The sequence below is a fragment of the Delphinus delphis genome, chromosome 16 (genome assembly GCF_949987515.2).
Source record: "Delphinus delphis chromosome 16, mDelDel1.2, whole genome shotgun sequence".
Lineage (NCBI taxonomy): Eukaryota > Metazoa > Chordata > Mammalia > Artiodactyla > Delphinidae > Delphinus > Delphinus delphis.
Window position 1 is genome coordinate 11,708,810 of NC_082698.1, and position 26,407 is coordinate 11,735,216.

General features: G+C 53.8%; 1 protein-coding gene across 3 annotated transcripts in view; it reads right to left on the reverse strand.

Annotated features, from left to right (window-relative positions):
* GRK5 (G protein-coupled receptor kinase 5) overlaps positions 1-26,407 on the reverse strand; it is a 224,512-nt gene that overhangs the window by 25,870 nt on the left and 172,235 nt on the right. For all 3 annotated transcript variants that reach the window (XM_060033979.1, XM_060033978.1, XM_060033980.1), the window contains 2 exons: positions 4,913-5,013; positions 3,129-3,221 (listed from right to left, as the gene is read on the reverse strand). In XM_060033979.1, coding sequence (XP_059889962.1) covers positions 3,129-3,221; positions 4,913-5,013 — 194 coding nt within the window. The remainder of the gene's footprint in view (positions 1-3,128; positions 3,222-4,912; positions 5,014-26,407) is intronic.

Genomic DNA, 26,407 nt, shown 5'->3' on the forward strand with positions numbered 1-26,407 from the left:
TAACGCCCTCAAAAGGGCATAACTTCTTTGAAGTCAGCATGCAGATTTTAAAAGTCCATTTCTCCATCTCATGTGTTTGGTACTGACAAGTAAAGTGAAAGCCAGTGGCCACAGCTAAAGGCTTCCATTGGAACAGGAGTGCTGGGTGGGCTAAGAGTGAAGGACTTGAGTGAGGGACCTGGGCTTCAGGCTCCACCCTTGCCAGGCCATCGCTGTGTGACCCAGGGCCAACCCATCAACCTCTCTGAGCCTTGCATCTTCAGTAAAAGGGTATATGCATCTGAAGGCTTTTTGTAAGCTGCTGAGTGTCAGATGTCATTATTAGAACTCTTGGGATAAAGGACACAGCCCCTTCTGGGGGTCTCTATGGTAACAATCCCCATTGCTTGAAGCAGCTTATACATAGACTCATGTAATCCTCACACCAGCCTCAGGAGGTGAGACTATTACTGTCCTCATTCTGCAGATGAGAAGGCTTAGGCTTTGAGAGGTGAAATGAGACGCCCAAGGTCACGGCTGGTAAGTAGCTGGGTTGGAAGTGGAGTCCAGGAAGGCTGCTGCAGAGCCCACTTTTGGTGTCCTGACTCTGCCACCCCAGGAAGGTGGGGTTGTGTTACACAGCCCAGGGCTCCAGAGTGGCAGGTGGGGCAAGATGAATACCTCCCCACCAGACTGTCCTCCGCAAGGGTCAGCTGCTCCCTCCAATATCAGAAGGGGGAGGAGACGGCAATGGTGATGCCAATGTGCTCAGTGACGACTCATGCCAACAATTACATTCAGCAGTTTACTTCCCAAGGCCCAAAGGCTGGCGTTGTTGATGTGTGCGGTGCTATCTCACCTCACCCTCACCCCATGCCTACAAGGCAGGCAGTGTTATTATCCCCACATTACAGGTGAGGAAACCAAGATGTGGAGAGCATCCCTCCCCCAGCCCCTAGGGAGGAGGCAGAGCTGGGACTCAGACCCAGGCTGTGGGCCCCTGGTGGCCCACGCTTGGCTTTTCCATCTCCTGGAGGCATGACGTGCACGGGCAAGGCGGCCAGTGGCAGGCAGTGCACCAACAGAGAAGACCGTCCACTGCTCTCTCTGTCACCCCCATGGGTCAGGGTGGAGAGAGACGTCCCCCAGAGGCTACAGGGCAGGATGTTTCCTCAGGGCTTCCTGAAGTGGGCAGGGAGTGCTGTGAATTCGGCTTTTCGGGGGTTCATGTCCCACAGGTATGTGTCCTAAGCGTCTGCAGGGGACTTGGCCAGCACAGATGCCGATATACATGCAGGAGCAGAAGGGCTCTTTGCTTTCTGACCACGGCCCAGATACCCAGATGGCAGTGAGTGCCAGGTCCCTGGGGCACAGGAACCTTGGGCAGTGGGAGGGGAAACTCCCACCCTCACCTACCAGCTAACCCAGCATGGATTTAATGTAAGCATTGCCCTCTCCTGCAAATCCTGGGACGCTGTGGTGGGCAGAGCACCGCTCTGGGGGTCCTGGGCCAGGGTCCCCTCCTTGGCTGCACTAATCCCTGCCGGGTGACCCAGCAAGCCACATCCTCCCTGCTTCTCCTTCCTTGTCAGTCACACGGAGGTCACCTCTGCCCGGCCAAGTCATCACCGTGTGTGTGAGAGCACTTTGCAGAGAATAAGGCGGCAAACGGAACACATGAAAAGATGCTCGGTCTCACCCATGATTAGAGGTGAAGAGATAAACAAGAAGGAAACCCGGCTCTCACGCACGAAGAAGAGTGCTGCTGAATCTGAGGACAAGCGAGCGCCTGGGCACTGGCAGGACTGGGAATTGGGCAGCAGTTTGGGGGGGCAATCTAGCAGTCCCTCACAGCGGAAAACCTTGCCCCTGGAATTCCTCTGCTAGGAATTTCTTTCTTTCTTTCTTTCTTTTTTTTTCTTTTGTAGCCACGCTGAGTGGCTTGAGGGATCTTAGTTCCCCGACCAGGGCTTGAACCCAGACCCCAGCAGTGAAAGCACTGAGTTCTAACCACTGGACTGCCAGGGAATTCCCATCTGCTAGGAATTTCTATGGATGTATTTGCAAAAATAAAGATGTATGTACAAAGTTATTCACTACTTCGGGAAGGCTGCACACAAAATTGAGGGAAACCTCCATGTCCATCAACGGGGGGCTGGGTTACATGAGGGATGTGCAAATCTCTCTAAGAACATGGCAGCTCCCATCATCAGATGAATGGATACAGAAGATGTGGCACATATATACAATGGAATATTACTCAGCCATAAAAAGAAACGAAATTGAGCTATTTGTAATGAGGTGGATAGGCCTAGAGTCTGTCGTACAGAGTGAAGTAAGTCAGAAGGAGAAAGACAAATACCGTATGCTAACACATATATATGGAATTTAAGAAAAAAAAAATGTCATGAAGAACCTAGGGGTAAGACAGGAATAAAGATACAGACCTACTGGAGAATGGACTTGAGGATATGGGGAGGGGGAAGGGTAAGCTGTGACAAAGCGGGAGAGAGGCATGGACATATACACACTACCAAACATAAGGTAGATAGCTAGTGGGAAGCAGCCGCGTAGCCCAGGGAGATCAGCTCAGTGCTTTGTGACCGCCTGGAGGGGTGGGATAGGGAGGGTGGGAGGGAGGGAGACGCAAGAGGGAAGAGATATGGGAACATATGTATATGTATAACTGATTCACTTTGTAATAAAGCAGAAGCTAACACACCGTTGTAGAGCAATTATACCCCAATAAAGATGTTAAAAAAGAAAAAAAAAAAGAATATGGCAGCTCTTTATTTGCTGGCAGAGAAAGAATTCCCGAAGACGGTGACCCCAAAAAGTAAGAACAGGAGGCTGAGTGTATGCGTGTGTCTGCACGAGCGTGTGTGTGTGTGATGTTAATAAGCACACAGCATTTCTAGAATACACAAGAACTTAATTAACAGGCAGAGAACGCTGAATTTTATCTGAACCATGGGCCCATGGGACGTAACAGACTTCTATAGGACTTAGGTGAAAAACCAATACCCCCCGCGCGCACACACACACGCACACACACGCACACACACACTCGTGTGTGTGTGTGTGCGTGTGTGTGTGCGTGTGTGTGTGTGTGTGTGTGTGTCGGGGGGCTGAGCCCAGGGAGCACTCACCTTTCCAACCACTTCCACTGGAGAAACCGATCAAAATACATGCCGTCCAGGTACTCGTGGAAGGGTTCTCCCCTCAGGTAGTCGTGGACAGACCTAGCTCAGAGGGAACAAACAGATGAACGTTTTACAACCCTGACCTTGGAGCAGGTGGGCAGAGCCATAACCAGCAGATTATAGCCCGGCCTCATCCACTTCCAGACTTTGGAAATGCAAATACACAGGGGCCTCCGACAGATGCAGCAGGAGTGGAGAGAGGCTCCACCATTCTACAAAGGTTGTTTGAGATTGACTGACCCTGCAAACCTTTAGTAAGTAGTTGCCTTGGGGGTTTGCTCTAGTTCTGGGATACAGCAGGGAGCATGATGGGGGACACACACGGCAAATAACAAACAAATAAACGACCCCAGGGGCATGTTATCGTGAAGTGGGGTAAGCGAGGTCCCGGGGGGTGTCAGGGAGATCTCTCTGAAGAAGGGACAGGAGCTGAGATGAGAACAGAGGAATATTTAACTATGTGCAATGGAGGGATTGGGTGTCTTGGGAAGGGGCAGAGGGGCGCAGGCCCTAGATTTGGTCGGGACCAGTGAAGCCCCTGGGAGGTTTTCAACCCTGCAGCAGAATTTACTGGTCACCTGCTGTGGGCCAGGCTCTAGGCCAGGCCCTGGAGGGCTCTGAACTGGGCTTCTTCCCTTTAAAAAGCGGCCACGCTGACCAGTCGAGCCCAGACACTTGGGACCCGGGGAAGGGAGGCGACACGCAGAGCTGGGGCTCGTTGGAGGCTGTGCCCTGCCAAACCTGAACAGGGGCTGGCGTCGGGGGCCAGGACGGCCACTCCCTCAAGGTCAGGGGGCAGCCCAGGGACCTCACCCGCCGTCAGAGCTGACCCTCGGACATCTCCAGGAGGGCAGCAACCAGGCTTGTTTCTGCTCACGGTGGGCCCTCTCCAGCACCTGCCACAGGGCTGGGCCCCACGTTGGCGCCCCTGAATGTCCCAGCTCTTCCCATGGTGAGCGCATGGGGCGCTGGCAATACGCCGTGGAGGCAGGACTGGGTTCTTGCTCGCAAGGCCTCCCTTACGCAGCATCGTGCCAGGCACACAGCAGGCGCTCAACTAATGTCTGGGGTGCAGAGTCTGAACACGGTGCCGTCACACCAGCTGTGATCTTGGCACGTACGTATGTTCGTGCGGCTGCACGTCAGCCTACAGGGAGGGTGCGTGTGTGGGCGCAGGAACGGGTGTGAGCCTAGCTGCCTAAGCCTTCATGGTGGCGCTTAATGGGTGCACGGCTCGCCCCACACCCACTGACTTGTCTCACGTCCCATTGTGGTTGCCGTACAGCCTGCAACAAGGTGATGGGGTGTGGCTGAGAGGGCAGCCTGCAGCCCAGCTCCTGCAGCAACGCTGGTGGGTGGCAGTGATGGGGGCAGGAGTGGGTGTGGGGGCGACCTGGGAAGGATTTCCAAACCACCCAGACTGGGTCAGATCCGTGCACATTCCTCTGTCTCCACAGCCTGGAGAGCTACTTGCTTTCGACACCATCTGAAGCAGATGTTCTCTTTGGACTTGGCACCCTGGTATCTTTTCCCTTCATGAGAAGTGTACAAGCGCTGGGTGGCTTGGCTGGGCCCTCAGGCACTGAAGACCTGCCCCGGGTGCCCAGCGCTCAGGTGGAGGCTAGAGCAGCCCCTTGCCTGGTGACTGTGTGGCAGCCCGAGGGGAGGTGGAGGGGCCTGATGCCCCGGGCTGGGAAGCAGGGAGGGAGGCCGGCGGCCGGAGCACTTACTGCACACAGGCAGAAAACAGTTCTTTGCAGGGTTTCTGAAGGAGCTTCTCCTCCGTCTGGGAGACCAGGTCCCGGCCAACTTGGGCGATGAAAACTGGGGACTGCAGGGAGGAAGAGGAGAGGAGGTATCAGTGAGGGAGGGGGCAGGGCGCCGGGTGGCCTCGGGGGCCCCTCCTACCCACACTTGGTCCTGGGCCCCTGCACCATGGTAGGCGGTCTGGCAAGGTGGCTGGGCTGAAAGGTGGTGAACCAGCCGGGACTCAGGGTCAGATTTCGGGCTCTGCCACGGACACCGCGTGTGACCTCGTAAGGCTACGTGGCTCCTCTGAGCCCCGCTCTGCAACATGGATCACGACATCCCTGCGTCCTGGACTGCGGTCAGAACCGAGTGGGAGGTGTCAGCCTCACAGTGTAGGGAGCCCCTCGGAGCTGCCCCAGTCCCTTAGCCACTGGGGTGGGGGGCTGCGTCCCCAGAGGGCAGACATGAGACGGCCCCCTGCCCGGCCTCGAGGCCATGTGTGAAAGGGTCTGGACTAGGCAAAGGGGCAGGTGGACGGACGGCTCAGCGGCAAGGGGAGGGATGTGACACCGGCACGGCCTCGGCGTTGGTAGGTCTGCGTGCCACTCCCACATCTGCCGCTGTAGCTCTGGGACCCTGGTCTTGGTACAGCCTGGCTGTTATCAGGAGGATGGTCAGTAATAATTGTTCCTCCAGGAATGAATCAATGAAGCCTTTGGGTCAAGCATTTGGCCCGGATCCTGGCAGGTAGCAGAAAGCGTGCAATAGATGTCAGCACTGTCATTTCGTTCTCCTTCCAGTTAAGCTGCCTGGCCTGAATGTTTCAAGTTCGAAGGGACAGTTCCAAGAGGTTCTGGTCCTACCCAGGAGCAGCAGCCCCCTTGGGAAGGTGCAGAGACAGCCAGAGGCAGCCCAGCCGCCCCTCTCCCTCCCCGCTTCATTCACCGTCTGCCGGCTCTTTACTCACCAGGTGGGTCTGTAATCAACTACAGGGATAACAGAGAAAACTGCCAGGAGTGGGCTCCAAAGCACAGGATGTAGGCACATCTTTCTCCCCCTAAAGATGCTGAGATCTGAAAGGCTTGCTTTCTCTTCCCAGCTATTGAACTGTAACTTGGGGGCTGATTAAGCCCACCGGGCGGTGTCTCTGGGGGGTTTGATTCTGGGGCTGGAGGGGGTGCCCACAGCAGCCTGGCATGGCTCTGGTGAATGAAATCTCCCCAGTGTTCTGAATGCCCCCATTCCTGAGTTCTTTCCTTCTTCCTTTCTCCCCTAGCCTGGTCCTCTCCTCTCTGGTCCTCTCTGCAGGCTTTCACCCAGCTCCTGAGCGGGGGAGGCCTCAGGTGTGTGTGTTGGGGGCGGCCGCTGTGCCAGTACATGCCGCCTGCACACCCAAGCGCAGGCACAGCCCATCACACGACCCCGCAGACTCAGAGCGCATCTCCCCAGGGCTGCTGTCGCCAATCCCGGGGGGCGGCACCTTCGCCCCACCTTCCATCCCACTTTGCCCTGGACCATCCCCCTCTCCCCACACTAAAAACTCAATGAACGAGGGCTTCCCTGGTGGCGCAGGGGTTGAGAGTCCGCCTGCCGATGCAGGGGACGCGGGTTCGTGCCCCGGTCCAGGAGGATCCCACGTGCCGCGGAGCGGCTGGGCCCGTGAGCCATGGCCGCAGAGCCTGCGCGTCCGGAGCCTGTGCTCCGCAACGGGAGAGGCCACAGCAGTGAGAGGCCCGCGTACCGCAAAACAACAACAACAACAAAACTCAATGAACGAGACATCAGGAGAGCGACAAGCAGAGCGCTGGCTTCTGGAGCAACTGCGGCGCGCTTTGCAGAAAGGATCCTCACTGCTGGGGAAGAAGTCCCGAGCTCTGCTCTGCCCTCTGCCCTTGGCCATTTCATGCCTCCATCTCCTCCTCTGTGACAGGAGGGAACAGCTCCAGAGATGCCCTACAGGCCCTTCACGATTTGACAATTGGGGGTTCGTCATTTTTGCTTCTGAGACTTGGGGAACTTGCTTCGAATCCTGGCAGCTGTCTCTTGGGGATCAATGATTCCAGGCTACTTCAAAGCAATCAAATATTAGCACAAGCCACCGAGGCCACGGGTGAACTGGCTTCAGGAAGAGACCTGACGGCTGGGGCAGTTTTGGTTTGAAGGGCCCCGTGCCTGGCACAGAATTGGTGCCCCGCATATATCTGTTAGGAAGCAAGAAGAAACACAGTATGCCAGGGTGTGGCCTTAACCCTGCCGTGAGTCAGCAAAGCGCAGAGACACTGGGTGGGCGTGCCATGGGGAGAAACAGAACCATTTCTGGGACCTCAGAAAGGCACCCGAGTTGCCACCTGTATGCACTCAGACGCACACTTTGTCATGGAATTCAGCCAGGGAGGACCCACCCTCACGTGCAGTGGCCCGGCCTGGTGTTGGGCACATGCACGGGGAGGGGTGTTAAAACGTGAAGCCAAGGGTGGTCCTTGACCTCAAAGCACTTTTTCTCCAGTAAGACATAAATAAGGTCATATTCACACAGAAGAGTTCCTTTGCCTCTCTTGGCTACAGGTGATGTATAAAATGAGCTGGATAGATGGAACTCAATGGCTCTCAAACTTTTTTATCAGCAAATTTCTTTTCTCCTCCACCAAATGAAATGTTTCTATAGGCCCAATATTTAAAACCAGTATAATTAATATAATGGGTAGCAACGGTTTCCATCTATTGAGGCCAACACATCCTTTCATTCAATATTCCTTCTGGCTCTGTGAGGTGGATACTATTATGATGTTCATTTCACAGATGAGGAAACTGAGGTTCAGCAAGGTTAAGACATTTGCCCAAGGTCACCCAGCCAACAAGCGGCAGAGAGGGGATTTACACCAGGTTGGGTGGGTCTAGAGTAAGTACGGTTGGAGGTGGTGGGGTGTCTGGGCCACCTGTGCTGCCGTCACCCACCCCCATCTCCCAGGAGTCCCCTGAGGTGTGACCCTAGCCGTGGGCTGACCTGGCACCTGCCTCCAGCAGAGGCAGATAGAACTTATATAGGAGATTTTGCAGCTCAGGGCAGCGAGCCACTGGGCTCAGAGAGGGGGGGGATCATTGCTGGGGGGCAGGGGTCATCTGGGAAACCTTCCCAGAGGATGGGGTCAGAGGCAAAGCAGAACATGGCCTCAGACCACCCACCCCTTCTGGGCCCTCCCATCAGCCAGCGGGGCTCCCTGTCAGCCACACTCCTAAGCAGATGGGAGGGGCTTCCAGGGTCTGGGGGCAGCCCAGCTGTGCATGAAGCTGCAGCACTCTCACTCCTTGGGGCTGGCTGGCAGGAGGGCTCTGGGGAAGCTGCCCACACTCAAAGTCCTGAGGGGAGTCAATAACGCGTTTGGTTTAATGACCACGGGTTTAAACTCAGTCTTTGGCTCGACATGAAGAGACTAAGTGATTCCAACCAAACCTTCTCTCAAGTGACTCCGAGAAGTGACACCTTTGCCAATAAGAAGGGAATAAGAAGCTGTTGGCCGGTTTAAGTTGGGGCCTGACACTCAAACCTGCCAGGAGGGTGGGCAGAGCTGCTGCTCAAATGGACATTTGCTATTTGCATCAGTGGAATCTGAGGGTATTGGTCCTTCTCCTCCAGTTCAGAGAAGTCGATTTCAAAGGCAGACCCCCAGAGAGGGCTCTCCCCAGTCCACAGGTAAGGTCTGATGCGTCACGTAAGAAAAAGGGCCCTCAGACACTGAGAAGGCTCTGGGGTCCCGGTAACCACAGTCCATCCTCTGTGGCTTGAAGGCAGAAGAATTCCACAGTTTCAGATCTCTTTCCAGGAAACTAATCCCTTCTGGTCCCAGGAGGCCTGTGAGGCCAGCTGGGGAAGGGAGAGGGGTGTATCCTACAGGCCAGGTGGGCTCTGGCCAGGAATGTCACCCTCGCTGCACTGAAGCCTCCGAAACGCCAGGAGAGCTACGGTGGGCAGCGCTGTAGCTCTTTCTAGCGGGGACTGTCCCTCTGGGATGAAGCTGAGGGTCAGCATGGGGAGGAAGGATTGGGGTCATTCTCCTCCATGTCAAAGATGTTCCCCTAATTTCTAACCAAACAGAAAGGACCTCAAGGCCCTCAGATATTTGCAGGATTGAAAGCAGCCCGGAGAAGGGGTGTTGGTGGAGGTGGCTGGTAAAATTCCCCCTGGGGCCTGGGAACCCCTCAGGCCAGCCGTGGTTTGAAGTGACAATTTCTTTGGTCGCCAGGTGGTCTCTTCAAGTAGCTCCCGCCTGCAGGCCCAGACTTTAACACAAGAGTGTGAATTTAGGCACCGAGTTTCCTTTGAAATGTGTGCTGGTGTTGCTTCAGAGGAGGCCCCACTGAGAACACTTGACCTCCTGATGGTCCAGGGCAGCTGAAGCCAATGGCTGGTCAACCTCCATGTGACCAGTGTGCCTGGCCCCGCCAAGAGGTCCACTCTGCTGGCAGTCAGGATGAGCCCCAACTGCCCTTAAGGAGGGTGCTACGGCCAACTCCAGGAGAGCTTAAAACAGCAAGATGTGCCTCTGGGACACGGCTATGTACGCCCTGGGCCGCTAACCACAGAGCTCTCTCCCCTCCAGGCTGATGAGATGGGACTTGGTTCCCTGAGGAACTGTAGGCTCAGGGCCACCTGTCCTGCCCCTGAAATCACACATGGAGCAAGGGAATAAACCTCCCCCTCCTCTTTGGCTAAGACTCCTCCCCATTTCTTCTCCCTTGAGGCTGGCAGTGGGAACAGACGTGGCATTAAAGCTCGGGTGTGCTTTATCCACTCTCTGTGGGTCTGTGCCTCTGGATAAAAGCCCCTGTCACCAGAGGGAAAAGAACGGGCTCCAACCCTCCCTGTGGAGCATGAAATTGACCTTGAATCTGGTACCAGAAGAACTTGGGGCTGCACTTGGATGGGGCCAGGTGGCCAGCAGGCCCAGATGGTAGGACAGACTCAGCACACTTGCCCCTTTGTACCTCCAGCCCCGCTATGGCCCAGACTCACTCTCTGCTGTTGCTGATGCGTGTGCCACAGGTTCTAGGCGTCCTGCTACGTGTTAGCCAGAAGGCACATTTTCGGCAGCGAGAGGTGAAGGCTGCGTGGGTGTTTCTCTGGGCACCAGAGCACATTGAGAAGAGCCCTTTGTGTTGCTCTGAATGTGAATGGGGCAGGCCAGTGAACTGGGTGCAGGGGCCCAATGGGCTTTGCACCTTCACTCCTCCCTAAGTCCTCTCCTCCCTTTTGTCCCCACTCCCCTGTTAAGTTCTCAGTGCCCTCATGCTGCCTCACTGCCTATGACCCTAAACTTCAACAAGTGGCCTAGGCCAGACCTCTCATCCTCTGCTCCATCAACACGGAAACCTCTGCAATATTCAGGCGTGGACGGTACTGATGGCCAGTAATGATTCAGTGCACTGGGGTTCTAAAGAGGAGAGACTTGGCTGGAGGATTGTGGGTGGGAGGGCGTCTGCTGAGTTAGAAGAGCTAGGACTTGTCCTGAAGCTGCATCTGCATGGCAATGGATTAGGAGGGAGCATGTGCTGGGTCTGGGGTGACATACCGGCTAACAGAGATTACCGGGGTGCTTCAGGGACCAAGGCTGGGGAGCAAGGGATGGTGGTGGGGAAGGCATGGGCCTGGTCCGGGCACGAAGCCTCCCGTGGGTGCTTCACTCAGCACTCTGCCTGCCCCAGAGAACTCCAGCGAGAGGGACGCAGCCCCAGAGGCAGGCCAACAGCCCAAGCCCAGCTCGGCCTCCACAGGTCATCCAGCCTGGGCCGGGCCAGCTGTTGGTCCACCAGGTGGCACTATGGAGCCCCTTGCTGCAGACACCCCCCAGAGGACCAGCCTCCCTGGCCTCTAGAGTCAGGAGCGACTGATTACCAAGTGCTGCATCTCAGACCTGAGGAGGGCGGCCTTTGCAATAAGAATTTCGGGTTCGGGGGGAAATGAGAGAGCAGGTTGGGAGGGAGCCTTCCCTGGGGAGGGAAGACTGGAACTGGACCTTGAGGGAGAGGTGGGATGTACACCAGGGGAGGGGGGCCATGCGGGCAAAGGGTGCTGCCCCGAGTGCGGAGGACTCATCCAGATACGGTTAAGTAAGCGGGGCGGCTGACAGGATCAGGTCTTGCCAGGCTGGTTCTCACCGGCTGCTGAGTCACCAGCCCGATGGCATCATGAGGGTGAGGGCGGCTGCTCTGCTCTCCCTGGCACCACTGCTCCGAGGGGACCAGGAAGATGAAGGGACCTCATTTCCTGCATCGGAGAGAAACTCCACGTGTCTGAGGACCTTATTCCCGAAGCATCTCCTGGCTCCCAAGTCCCTTGTTTCAAGATGTCAGAGTGGAAATGGGATCCACTGTATGTGGCCAGCGCCCCTGGCAGCGCCCACGGATCGAGGCACGGTTGGGCCACGTGACAACCCTCCACACCTCCTCAGTAGCCAAGACTCCTGAAGCAAGCACCTCTGCTGTCGCCCTTGGAGCCTCCTGGAAACACACGCCCTACATTTGCTCAGAGGTTCAGGACCGAGAGGAAGCAGGAGGAAAACACAGAGGGCTCTTCTGGGAACACCCCCGGGGCCTCATTGATCCAACCCACTCCTGGCACCGATGGGCAACCAAGAGAACGGACCCCTACGAGTCACAGTGCTGGCCAGGGTCAAGCCGGACCGACACCGGAGGGGCTCTGTAGCGGGCAGAGTTCGGGGAGTGGATCCAAGCTGCATGGGCTCTAACCAGCTGTCCTAAGCCAGCTCTACGGAAAGGACACAGCCTTGGCCTCCCTGGCCCCACTCGAAACCAGCTTTTCCCCCACTTCACAGACGGGGACAGGCACACACGGCAATCTTAGCCCTGCTATGTCACCCACCCAACCCCTCTCCATCCCACTGCCCTGGTTTCAAGAATTCTCTTCTATCGCCTGGACTAGCCTGTACGCCCCTCACGAATCTCTGCAACCACTTGCTCTTATGTTGACACAACGGCCTCCAAGGGAGTTTTCCGAGAGCACACAGCGGAAGTGATCTCCACGGCCAGAGGACCAAAATCCAGTGCCTTCTCGACCTGCTTCCCCATCATGCCCTCTGCTCGCCAGGGCTCTCACCCCATACTTGTGATTTCCTGGGCGAGCTCCGGCTTTCCAGCTGCTGAGCCTTTGCTACTGGAAGGAGCCCTTTTGGCCCCCTCACAGCACGCTGTCCGAACCCTACCCCCTCTTCAGGACCTGTTTCCAATACAACCTCATCCAAGATGAATCTTTGAGCAGGCAGGGCCTTTCACCCAATCCCACCTCCCAGGGACAACTGTGGTCACCATTGCTACTTCTTGAGCACCTAATATATGTTAAGTCCTAGGAGCTTTACGTGGGGTTATCTTTTTTAATCCTCTCAAAGTAGGTTTTATTATCTCCATCTTATAGATGCAGAAATAGGCCCCGAGAAGTTAAGTAACTTGCCCAAGATCACACAGTGGGAGCATAGACAGGATTCAAACCCAGGCAATCTGGTCAGAGAGCCTTATCCCTAAGCACCATCAGGTCCTCCAAGGACGCCACAGTCTTTCTCGAATAGTGAAGAGGAGGTGACGTTTGGCCTTTGGAGGCTGGATAACGAGGTGAAGTGGACTCTGCATGTTTTGGCAAGTGCTATTTGTATAGCGCTGCCACACGTATCACACACACACACACACACACACACACACACACAGGCTAGTGGCCAGCTTATGCTTCGCTTCAACATATGAAAACATCCCTCCGAGGAGCTCCGCACTCATTAGCAGCAGTTCCATCAGTGAACAAAAGGTCAGCCCAGGAGACTGTCCGCTCTATCTCCAGACGCAAGCACTTAGGACTTAATGATGTGTATATTTTCATACGTGGGCAGCTGACATTCCCCATGTAAACTATTTGCAATTTCTCAGTGTGGACAGACTAGACCTTCAGGAAAAGCTGAGCAGGAGAGAGGCAAGACACTCTGGAAACAGGGCTTCCGGGGGGTCTCCTTCCTTCCAAACAAGGGGCTTACTGGGGGTTTGCCTGTCCCACCCATACCAGGGTGGAGGCAGCTGTTTCTTGGGGGGCCACCCCGTTTCTCCTCCAGGACAGGAACCGGGAGGGGCACTCCCACAGCTGTACCCTGGCCACCCTTTGACCCTTGGTGAGGGGATCTGTGTCAGCTGCAGGAACTCTGCACACGGGGCTGCCAAGGCCTGGCTGGGGGCAGGGGTGGGAATCAGCCTCCAGCAGGATCCAGGGCCAGAGGCATCGTGGGACCCTGGGAGAGGGGCTGGCTGATAGTCACTGGCCCCTCCATGTGAGTTTTCCTACAAATTCATACTTCTGTTGCTCCCCGGAACGATGCCATAGGTGGGGCTTGTTCCAAGGTCACAAATGTCGACGCTGAGCCTTAGAGAGCTCTTTGAGGGGCAGGAATGTTGTTCATTCCTGTCTCATCAGAACTAAGTACAGCGCTTGGTGAGCAGCTAGTACTCCGTACATGCCCCTAGACACAATAATTAGTAAACAGAGGACCTGAGATTCAAATCCAGGCCTGCCTGGCTCCAAAATCTGTAATCTCTCCACTCTGCTTGGCTGAGATGAACTTACAATGTGCCCTGCATGTAGTAGGTGCTCAATGTATTTGTTGAACCAATGTGTGTGCACATGCCTGTTCATAGCAGAAGAACCTTCATGAGGTCATCTGGTCTACCCCCTGCCGTTGGGACATCAGGGCCAATCAGTTCTTTGGGATTTTCTTAGTTACAACTAGTTGGAGTGCTTGTCTGGGGCAGAAACTGTGGGCTGGAGGCTTGGGGGTGGCTGGGGGAGGACCTGGAGCTGCCTTGAGTAAAGCGTCCTGGCGCCAGGGGTTCCTGAGCCCACGTACAGCCGTGTCTCTCTCACGGTTTCATTTAATCGTATCCCCCACCCCTCCAATACATTCCTCCTTTGTTTGAGCAACTGGGAGTTAAGTATCTGCCACTTGATGCCAAGAATCCAGACAAATGCACCATCTGTAAACTCAGGAGCTGAGCCAGGTGGCGAGGAGGACCCTCTAGAGGCGTCCCCTCCACTCGCTTTTCTCTCCCCCGGCTCAAGTTGGCCGGTTCCGAGTTCCGTAAACTAACTCAGCCCAGCCCGCCAGACTCTAGGAACAGGAACTGGGTGAAGAAAGCAGGACAGGCAGGAGGTGGGCAAAGGAGGGTGCTCATTCCAACCCCAAATCCTGGCTTGAAATGAAACCTGCTTGTACAATCACAACTGGCAGACAAAGGAGAGCATTTACTGGACGGCAGCGTTGGACAGCATTTCCTCACTCCAGGGTTGACTTAAGGTCTGGCTAACAGGAAGAAAAAGAGCCATTCTTCCACCTTTTAATCAAAACCTTCAGTGCCGTGTGGCAAAGCCACGGCCACGCAGCCTGGGTCCATCTGGAGCAGCTCGTCTTCCACATCAACCAGGCAGCAGGCACAGTCCACAGGCCCCAGGCGAGAACAGAAACAGAGGAAAAAGCAGGGTTTTGTTATCTTGGTCACTGGGGAAAAGTCAATCAGCCAAGCTAAGCGCTCGTGAGCAAAGGGGCTCCGGCTCCTGCTGTGCTGGGCCCATGTCTGGGTCCTGCAGCTCTCGGCCCGAACGCCAACACCTCCCTGAGCGTCCACGTGGTCAGCAAGGCTGCTGGACTGCACGGCCTGAGCACAGTGCCACATGCAGACCCCTTGGGCAGAGACGCACGCTGGACAGGCAGCTGGTTGCTGGAGGTCCTTGGGGTAGAAGCTGGGAAAACGACAAGTCTCATGGCACCTGTCTCAAGCTCTAAGGAAATGCGGTGCTCACCGGCAGGGTACCCAATCAGAAGCAACTCACCCTGAAGCAGAGGAAGCTGAAGCTTTGGGGCCCTTTACTTGCCGTCCTAGGAGCTACAGAGTTTTCTAGGTGAGAGAGGAAGCATTTCCGCACAAGCACTTCCAGTAAATTGAGATCTCAGGTGAAAAAGACCGAATCTCCAAGGCTCCAGGCATTGGTTGTGGTTTCTTTTCTCATTCTCAGGAAATACTTCTGTACCTAATGTTCTGTTCGTTCTTCTTAAACAGCATACTTCCCATGCTACTTAAACTTCAACCCCTACAAAACCTGGACCTTCCCTTGTCTCTGACAGACAGCACTCGGTCTTGAGGGGCCTTCTCTAGGGGGACATCCGGGGTCCGCCTCCCGCCCGACTGCCACCCTGCACCTTTATCGTTTTGTGATGAACAGCCAGAGACCCAGAGTCCAAGGGACTCCCGGGGCTCCCTGGGGCTTCTCATGGTAGGAGAAGGTGAGGAAGGCCATTGCCCTGACACTGTGCTGGGAAGCAGCCTGGTGTCCTACGTAAGGCCCACGGTTCCATTATGACGCAGACACACACGGCCACCCTGGTGATCTCCTTAAGTCTTTGGGCAACGATCTCTTACACCAATTCGGGGGTGACCCTGGGGATAGCAGGTTACTCTGCCAGGCCTGGAAGACACCGCAGGGCACAGAGTTGCCTTTGTGAGCTGACCCAGAGGTGGTACCACTGCTGTGACCAGTCGGAGAGCAAGGAGCTGCTTCTCCCGCTGGGGCCCGAGCTGATCCAGTCTGTCAGCTACAACAGGGTCCCTGAGTGTCCACTCTATGCCCAGGTCATGAGCTCCACCCCAGTGACCTCATAAACAGACTCTCTTGGCCAATGGCAGGAGTTCAAGGCTGGTGGGGACTGAGGGTGGCCGAGTGTGGAGCGGCCTTTCAGCCCCTAGAAGGGCGAGCTCAGACAGGTGGCCTCATGGCTGAGGTGAGGTCTGATCAAGGCTCAGAGGACGAAGGGCGTTTGGCTAGGCCATGAGGAGGACCCTCCAGGTATCTGTACCCTGGCAAGTATTCTGAGAAGACCAGGGCTCTGAAAGAATCAACTTTATCCTATGGCAAATCGACACTTGTCTGGACAAACTTAAGATGGCAGAGAGCAGGTTCACAGAGACCATCAACTGCGTGAGGGGCCACAGGGCCAGGCAGTCTTCTGAGCAAGCCTGCTCTACAGGGGGTTCCAGCCCTTTCCAAGGGTGCCCCTGCTGACTGGGCCACCCCGGGTCACAAGGTATCACATTCCCTGGATCAGCAAAGTGGAGAAGCACAGCCCTTGAGACATAGCCACGACCCTCCAAGAAGGGAAAAGCAGATAGGGACTGAAAGGGTCTTGTCCCTTACTTCCTCTGTTCAAGTGGCTTCTCAGAAATCAGGACGAAGGATTTTTAGGGGTCAGGAAGTGAGAGAGAACATTTTTAAACACTAGCAGAATTTAGCCAGAGGCCCTGAGAGCTGGGCAACTTGAATGAGAAAGAAAGGAAAACATACAAGTGGCCCTGACCCAGACCATGACTCTTTACGTCAAAAGCAAAAAAGGATAATTAACAAAACAAAATCTGCCTGGACGTGGAGTGAGAGGCCAGCCGGGCTCTGTCAACTTGATAATCTCCGGTCAAGACCTGTGGGCCCAGAGTGTGCGATGGGAGAAGACTCGCTGTTTACACAGGCGGTCCTGGCTCTCAGGACCCAGAGAGGCAGGGTTTTTCCTGGCAAGCGGTTTGAATTCGGCCAACTCTGCTCTGGGTCAGGGCGGCCACGTGCAGGTAATTCACGGGTAGAACTTGGGTCCTAAGGGGCTGAGGTGCAGAACGCTCACGGCCGGGAGTGTCCCTCGTTCCTCGTGCATGAGAGGTGAGAGCACAGCAAGCTGACTCCCCACCTTCCAGAACACCCTCCCGGTCCACAGCCTCCAGACCGGCTTCAATTTGAAGCCGTGTTGGAAATACCTTGGCACGGGAAGATTTTTCTCCAGTCAAGATTTCATTCCACGCGGCTTGGGAATGAAGGAGGGGCAGAAATCTCCTAAGATCCAGGGAATTCGACTGAAACCCCCATGATGTCATTTCTCTGCCCAAGGCCCACGGTCAGGGAGGGCCTGTCAGGCCACACGGATTCAGCCGAGCACAGGCACCACAGAGACCTACCCAGGGCTGCCTACCCAGGGCAAGGCTGAGGGGAGGCTGTCCTCAGGAAGCCTGTGGCTGGTTTCTCTATCTCCAGACACTCTAAAAAGAGGAATCCTGGTCAGGAAACACTACACACACACACACAGGAATGGGGGTCAGAGGTAGCGCCGGCTCCACTGGCATCGAAGGAACATCCAACTTTCCGACCTGGAAGGTCACAAGAAAGGAAGAGGGACCCCAATGGGCATGCTCCGGCCTGCTCTGGGGAGCCCCAGCTGGCAGAGCAGCCTCAAGGATGTCAAGAGGGGCCCAAAGACATCAGTCAAAGAGGATGTGTTTTCCAGGAAAGGTTGGGAGAGAGAAATAAATGTATCTATTTGAAGGACAATTACACAGTCTTTAAAAATGTTGTGCAGGGAGATTGTGACATGAGGAAAAGCTAATGACACGGCGCGAAGGTTTGGAGCCAGAAGGTGGACCCGGCACAGGAGGGACCAGCCAGTGTGCACATCCTCCAACCCACCTGCCCTCCCGGACTTGCTGCTTCGTACAGCAGCTGGGAAGGTGATTCGGGGGATTTTGTCTTTGGTTAACCTCTGAGAAGAAGACACAGTGGAAAAGAAAGATCCCAGGTTCTAGAATCGGACAGACCGAGGTTATATCTCATCATCACCTTTCTTCTGTTGTTGTTCTTTCTCTTTTATTGTGGTAAAATAGACGTAACAGAAAAATGGCCATTTTAACCACTTGTAAGCGGACGATTCCACAGCATTAATTACATTCATAATGTCCACTATCACCACCATCTTTTCCCACTTTTTTTCCATCATCCCAAACAGAAACTCTATACCCATTAAGCAATAACTCCCCATCCCTCCCTCCAACAAGTCCCTGGTAAGCTCTAATTTACTTTCTGTCTCACTGAATTTGCCTATTCTAGACATTTCAGAAAAGTGGAATCACGCAATACGTGGCCTTTTATGTCTGGCTTCTTTCACTTAGCATAATGTTTTCAAGATTCATTCGTGCCGTAGCATGTGTCAAGACTTATTCCTATTTATGGCTGAATAATATTCCACTGTGTCGTGACACCACATTCTGCTTATCCTTTCATCCGTCAATGGACACTCGAGTTGTTTCTACTTTTCGGCTATTGTGAATAATGCTGCTATGGATGTTTGCATACAAGGATCTGTGTCAGTCCCTGTTTTCAATTCTCCCAGCTTTCACTCTTAACAGCTGAAGGCCTTTACCCAAGGTAGAACAGGGACAAACGTGTCTACTACAAATGAATGTCATGAAGACAGGATGCGATAAAGATGTATGCATACTGTAGGTGCTAAAATAATGTCACTTTGCCCCACCTCCCCCTTTAACACCCACCCTTAGTAAAGGAGTGTGAGAGGGTTAGATTCAGTGATGCCCCTCAAGGGCATCTCCATTTAAAAAGCGTGGATACTTAAATGGTAGAACTTTCGGCACCAGCAGCCTTCTCTGCTTTGCTGGCACACTACCAATGTCTCAGCATCTAGACAAATACTGACGCAAAGAATAAGAGCCTCGGGGGAATTCAGGCCCAGCTGCAGGCCAACCAGGTGGGAGGTGGTAAATGAAGTCAGGAAGCATTCCTTTCCGTGCCTTTGCGCCATACTTGCAGCACAGGGGTGTGGAAAGCCCAGCGAGGAACGTTCCATTCTCCTCCTCCAGCTGTATGACCCTTCAGGGGTCCAGCTCCTCTTTGAGCCTCAGTTCCCTCATCTAGGAAATGAGGAGTTTGGCTTAGCCCAGTAGTTTTAAAACTGGGTTCCAAGGAGCCACAAGTGTTCTTCTCAAAGCCAGGGCCCAGGACGGGGAAGGGAGCAAAGGGGGCCCTGCCCTAAGCTAGTCGACCACAGCAGACCTGCGTGTCTTTGCATCTGGAAATCTACAGCTAAAACTGCATGCAAAGCCTTGGACCGGGTGGCCCCTGAGATCCCCTGGGTGCTGTAGCCTACTCTAGGTGGTGTCCTCTTTCCCCTTGGGATGAACTAGAGGAACAGTCCCTGAGGATGGGCTATGGAGTCATCTCCCAACGTACCAGGATTGCTGGCTCAAGCAGCAGGGGCACTCCATGGGGAGCCATGTAGTGCTGGGTGCTGGGGGCAAAACTTGAAGTGACCCAGGAGCCCTGCTGCTCTCCAAATGGCACTGGTTTGCCAGTCTCCAAAGGACTGGTCATTAACAGTCCTTCAATCAAGAAGAGATGTGAGTGGAGCTCAAGGCAGGGAGCCGGGTTAGGTTATCTTAGGAGAGCAGGATGGGGAAGGGTCAAGAGCACAGACCCCGAAGTCTCAGCTTCCTCCATCCCAGCTGTGTGACCTTGAGCAAGTTACTTAACCTCTCTGTGTCTTCACCTCCTTATCTTGAAAATGGAGATAATAATCTATGGGGTAGATATGAGGATTAAGTGAGTTATTCAAAGCCCTGAGAACAGTGTTTGGCACACAGTAAGAGCTGTTCCCAGGAAGTTCCTTTCTTAAGTTTTCTTTTCAACCCTCTTCCAGCCTTGAGACGTCTTGCAGTGCTGTGGCAGGAAGTGGGAAAACCTGGGGTCCATGCCCCACAGGTCCTTCCAGCTGGACCCTTCCAGCCAGACCCTGCCCAGGAGGGGTTCAAGCAAAGGTGGATTCTGAGCTCACCAGATTCACTGACAACAGGATGGAGATGCCGTTTGGGCTGCAGGGAGGCAGACAAGAGCCAGGTGATCTTAGCAGAGATGAACAGCTGGCTCTGGGGCCAGAAGCAGGGAGCTCAAACCCCTGGAGGGCAGGCCAGGCACGTGGAAGGGAGGCATTACCCGGGCCACCCGTATTCCATGGCCTTGGGTCCCTGGAGACCAAGTGTTGGTTAGATGGTTAGATGGATGCTAAGCTAGCTCCTCAGGGCCCCAGATCCCAGGAAGGGAGATCCAGGAGCGAGCCTCAGTCCTAGGGCCCTTTGCTTTAGGTCATGCTGTCTCTTCCAACAACAAGCCAGCATTTCTAAAATGCATCATAGCTGGGAAGTAAACAGCCCAGCATTTTCTAAAGATGATGAAGTGGTCTTAGCCTCGAGGTACAGGGACACAATTAAATAATACTGAATCACTCAGTGAAAAAACTATTCCCTTTTCAATTTTCTTTCAAGTCCCCCATCATCAAGAAGAAAGTCTCAGTGTGATGCTACCTACCATCTTGCTAACCTGTCTCTAATACTCACTACTTGCCCTTCAGAAACAAAGAGAAAGGAGGCTCCGAGCATTAGGTAAGCAAAAGAGTACCCAGCTAGGATAACTTTTCCAGTTATCTTTATGTACAGCAAATCAATACTGGCTTTCCAGGTAATTCCTGATAACAAAGTTTCCTTTTGAAACTCATTTATTTCAAGTTAAAAGATGAGTTGATTTAAAGAAAAATGAGCCCATTTGAGCACCACTGTTATCATCCCCATACTCAGATGGGGAAACTGAGGCTCCAAACATGCCCCACTGGAAAGTGGCAGAACTGGGTTCCATGTGCCCCTGAAGACAAAGATTGAAGCCTCTGACTGCCCCAGAGGCCGAGGAGCTGTCCCCTTTCGAGAAACCAGCTGTTTGGTTTAGCTCAGACCCTATGCTACTGCCTGGGTGGGGTAGGGGGAGGTGCCAGTGAAGTGAGGCTGTGACCGGGGGCCAGAGAAAGAGGAACTTGGAATAATTATTATTTCCTTTCATTCAAGCTCCTTACTTTTTGAAAAGTAGATGTTTCCCGGAGAGCCAAACAAGCACTAGGAATAGATTTCTTTTGTGCAGAAACTCAGGTTGATGGGTAGTTTCCCCCTTAACAAGAACAAACTTCCCTGCCCTAGCCTACCATTGTTTTCAGAAACAAAGAGGCCCGCATCTCTGGAGGGCCCAGAGAACGCCATCCTGCCAGTGGACCTCCGGCAAGAAATGCCCTCCAAGAGCTGCCTGCTCTGGGGCATTCCCAGGATCCCACAGAGGATGCCAGGCGGGTTCTCGTCAGAAACCTGTCCCAACCCACCCGCCCACCTCATTGTCGGAAGAAGCCCACGCAGGCCCTTTCAACAGGACCCTCTGCCAGGTCTGAGCTTCCGCCTGGCATCCACTGACACTTCCTAGCAAAACCACATTGAAACTGGGTGCCACCTGCCAGGCCTTAGTGATTGGAGTGGAGACCTGGCAGAGCTGCTGACGGGCACAATGAACAGAGCAAGATGTCCTACAGCACACTGCCGAAGCAGGACACTAAGAAGCTCCTTTAAAGCCCCGCCTCCGCTATTCTAAGCCAGCCTCTTCCCTTCCCAAACCTCAGGTGCCTGATCTGTAAAACAGACGCACTAATACCCATCTTGGGGAGTTGCTAGGAAGATCCAAGAGCAGGTCGTTGCAGTGCTAGACCCGGACAACAGCCTAAAGAATGTGGTCATGTCAACCAGGAGAAGGCGTGGAATATTGGTGGAGGACCAGACCTGGCCCTGCCCTTTACAACAGGCGATGGGGCTTTGGTTTTGCAGAGGAAGAGAGATTTATGGGCCTAACGTGTCTAACAGGCCTATTTATGGGCCTAACAAAAATGAGTCCGAATGTCATCAAAATGAAAAATCTTTGTGTTTCAAAGGACACCATCAAGAAAGTAAAGAGACAACCCACAGACTGAGAGAAAGTATCTGCAAATCACATATCTGATAAAGGACTTGTACCTAGAACATAAAAAGAACGCTTAGGGGCTTCCCTGGTGGTGCAGTGGATAAGAATCTGCCTGCCAATGCAGGGGACATGGGTTCGATCCCTGGTCCGGGAAGATCCCACATGACTCAGAGCAACTAAGCCTGTGAGCCACAACGACTGAGCCTGCGCTCTAGAGCCCGCGAGCCACAACTACGGAAGCCCCTGCACCTAGAGCCCGTGCTCTGTAACAAGAGAAGCCCCTGCAATGAGAAGCCCACACCGCAAGGAAGAGTAAGCCCCCGTGCAGCAACGAAGACCCAACACAGCCAAAAAAAAAAAAAAAAAAAAAAAGAACCCTTAGGATTCAACATTAATAAGATAAACGACCCAATTTAAAAACGGGCAAAGGATTTGAATAGACTTTTCTCCAAAGACGATATACAAATGGCCAATAAGCATATGAAAAGGTGCTCAACATCATAAGTCATTAGGGAAATGCAAATCAAAACCACAATGAGATACCACTTCACACCCACTAGGATGAAAAAAGAAGAGGGAATATGCCAAGCGTTGGAGAGGATGTGGAGAGATTGGAACCTTCATACACTGCTGGTAGGAATGTCAAATGGTGCTGCCACTTTGAAAACAGCCTGGCCATTCCTCAACTGATTAAATATCAAGTTACCATGTGACCCAGCAATTCCACTCCTAAGTATATACCCAAGAGAAATTTAAAAATATGCCCATGCAAAAACTTGTGCATGGATGTTCATGGCAGCATTATTCATAATAGCCCAAAAGCAGAAACATCCAAGTGTCTATCAGTTGATGAGAAGATAAATAAAATGTGGTTTATCCATTAAAATGGAATATTATCCAGCCATAAAAAGGAATGAAATACTGATACCTGCTACCACATGGAGGAACCTTGAAAACATGCTAAGTGAAAGAAGTCAGTCACAAAAGTCCACATACTGTATGATTCTACTTATATGAAATGCCCAGAACTGGCAAACCCATAGAGACAGAAAGTAGATTAGCGGTTGCCTGGGGTGGGAAGAAAAGGAAATAGGGAGTGATGGCGATGAGTACGGGGTTTCTACTCAGGGAGATAAAATGTCCTGGAATCAGAGAGTGGTGATAGTTGCACAATTCTGTGACTATTTTAAAAACCATTGAACTGTGGACTTTAAAAGAGTAAATTTTATGATATGTGAATTATAGCTCCATAAGCTAATATTTTATTTTATTTTTTTAAACTTCATTTTTTTTTTAATTTGTTGACTGCATTGGGTCTTAGTTGCGGTGCGCGGGCTCTTCGTTGCAGTGTTTGCACTTCTCTCTAGCTGCGGCGCGTGGGCTTAGTTGCCCCGCGGCATGTGGGATCTTAGTTCCCCGACCAGGGATCGAACTGGCGTGCCCTGCATTGCAAGATGGATTCTCAACCACTGGACCACCAGGGAAGTCCCCATGAGCTAGTATTTTAAAAATGATGTCTGTAGTGATGAATGATATATAATACTGTTTTCAGGATCATCCATTATTATTATTTATTATAATTAGGAATATTTCCTGGTCCATCTCCAGCTCAGAGCAATCCTGCACCTGAATACCTGCCACCTGTATCACCTCTGATCTGTAGGTACCTGGAAAGTGAGCTGCCCAGATCTCTACAGAGCCCAGCACACATGTCTGATTCGACCAGCTTCTGGGCAGCTTCTCTGAGCTGTCTCACCAGCCCTAGAAATTAGCGTGCCAAACAGACAATGTTTTCAGCTTGGGGTTGAGGAAACGTAGGCAGGAAGCAATTTTCCATATGCTCCCCTGAATCCCCCAGGCTTCCTTGCTGGTCAGTGGACAGAGAGAAAGTGATGTGTCACATCGGGACCAAGGCAGTTAAAGCTCATGTCCGTCTTTCACTCCTCTCTTCCCCTTTGGTGGCGGAGACACCAAAGCAGCCAGGACCCCTGATCTTCATCCAGAAGAGACCCAGGCAGAGCAGGCATGAGAAAGAAAGAAATTTCTGGTGTGTGAAGCCCCTGAGATTTGGGGTTTGTTTGTTGTGGCAGCTAGCATTAATCATCCTGACCAATGCATTACTGTTGGCCAGTCTCTCTGGCCAGCCCTCTGAGGCCGAGGACCCTGTGGACCCCTCCTTGGCCTCTCACAACTCCACAGCTGGAGTTCACGTCTGAATGATTTCCTCATTCAACGGCCTGAATTTGAAAACACAGACTAGGAAGAGGGAAAGTCAGATGAGAGCCCCTGCTTAGGGAGGGTCTTATTCGTACCAGCTCCTAGGCTCTGTCCTGCTGGTATTTATGACCCTCGCCCACTGGACAGAGGAGCAGCCTGAGGTTCCGGGAGGTTAAGTAACTTTCCCAAGGCCACTCAGCTAAAAGAGGCCAAGCCTGGCTTCCAACCCGAGTCTACCAGGTCCTAAAACTCACGTCCTCACAGCACTCCGCTGCCTTTGTGTCACATCTCAACAGCTTTCAGCCCACCCCAAAGCCCACCCCGGGCTGCTGTCCTCTAACTGCCCCCAGAGCAAGGCTGGCTGTGTACGGGCAACTGATGCAGGATTCTGGGCAGTGTCCAAAGAGAGGACTTGGCCTCTGAGATGGATGCCTTCAAGCCAGGGTTTGGAGAGCATCATCGCACGGGGAGCGAGAATCCGGCTCCGGGCATGAGCTTTGACTTTGAGCAGGATTTTCAGCCAGACTCTCAGCAAACACACTCTGTCAGACACTGGGGGACACAGGCCAGCCACGTGTCAGCTCGCCAGAAAGAGACTTGAGGTGGGAGAGGGAAGGGGCCCATAGAGGGAAGCTTCCCAGGGTCCCTCATTGTCTCATTCAAACCAACGCACAATGAATGAGAGCCATGTGTCCAACACTGTGCACGGGGCAGGGGACACAGACAACAGATGCCATCATATCTGCCCAGTGAGCTACTAGCCTGGCCACCTATAGCAATGGCTCTCATCCTGGGTACCGTGCCTTTCCTGGGGGCACCTGCACCCGCTCAGTGACTTGAGATGGAAACCAGAGAGTCACTTGGGATTCCTCTTGTTCCCTTTCCTCATGCCCCACACCTGCCACCCCCCCCCCCCGAGAGCTCCTTCCCCCAACATTTCCCAAGGCCCTTGTGTCTTCCCCCCCATCCCCCCCCTCCTGCCCCAGCTGCGGCAGCAGCTCCCGGGATGGCCTCCTGCCTCCAGCCCTCCCCCTCCCCTTTCTCCTCTGCTTTGGGGGAGAGACCATCCTAAACTGCAAATGGCATTCAGAGCCCTAGGGGCTCCCCACTGCCCTTAGGATGATGTCAGACTCCCCACCATGGTTTTCCAGGTCCTGCCACCCAGAGGGCCCCTGTAACACTGACCTCTCCCCCACACACACACCCTTTCCCACCTCTGCACCAAGGCCTCTCACCCTCAGCACTCCTGACATTTGGGGCCAGATAACTCTTCGTGGTGGGGGCCATCCTTGCATCGCAGGATGCTCAGCTGTACCCCTGCCCATGTGCGTTAGATGCCAGTAGCACATACCCCCAGTTGTGTCCACCAAAATGATCTCCAGACACAGCCAAATGTCCCCGGGGCGGGGCGCGGGGGAGGGCAAAACGTCCCCAGGTGAGAGCCCCTGCTCTAGACCTTTGCGCATGAAAGGCCCTTCTCCTTTCCTTTCACTCGCACCTGGCTTCCCCTCAGCATCACATTGAAATTCGATTCAGCTGCATCCACTCCCAGATGGCTCCCTGGCTCGCCCACGCAGGTCTAGACCTTCCCACCCTCACACTTCCCTGTGCACCGTCAGCCACTGCTCCCATCACACTGCATTCCACCGATCTGTTGACGTGCTGTCACCCCCTTTGGAAGGTGGGGTCCTCAGGAGCCACCTTCTCCAGGGCATGGAAGCACTGACCCCACGGACCTGCAGAGGCATGACAGAGCGGCGAGCTGGGAGACCACCCAGGTGGGAGCGATGGCTTCTGACCAGAGGCAGAAGAGGCTCTGTGCGGAGAAGCAGAGACACAGTGGCAGAAAGACAGGGTGGGGGTGGCAGCTCCTTCCGGGTGCGGGGCCTTGCAGGGAACAGATGGACAAGGGTGACGAGATGGGGACATCAAGATGAGGCTGGGAGGTGGCGTGGCTGGAGCCCAGCGTGGGGCCTTTGGGAGAGGAAACTGGAGGCCAGGTCGTGAAGACCCCTGCATGTGCTCTGCAGCCCAAGATGTATTCAGCAGGATGTGAAATTGGAAAAAAGAAAAAGTTTGGGAAATGCTTTATTAGCAGTTAAGCAGGTTTCTTTACTGAGGGACTTCTCAGAGCCTTTAACATGCTCACAGGCTGGGTGAATCTTTACACGGGAGAGACCCGGCGAGCAGTGCTGCCCACAGGTAATTGTCCACAGAGGTGTTTTTTTTCCCAGAGCCTCTCGAATGGCCAGTGTTCCACCTTCTACCCTTTGGAAAATGCCGCCTGGAGCCGAGACACATGAGCTGCACCTTGAGGAGTGGGTACAAGGTAAGGACTACCTGGGTTTGGGGACAGGGGTCCTGGGGGTCGTTCGAAGGCCTCAGAGCCAGTGCTGGGGCCTCAGCCACGTGGCTCCTCTCCCAGCGCTCACTCCCCAGCACCCGGGGTATCCGCAGCACTGAGAAGTAACACAGGCTCCTGGGAGAGTGACTGCAGGAAGGACTAGGAAGGCAGCGCAACACTTATTATTGGAAAACAGTCAACCCACGGGACCGCTTCGACCACCTTCCCCAGGCC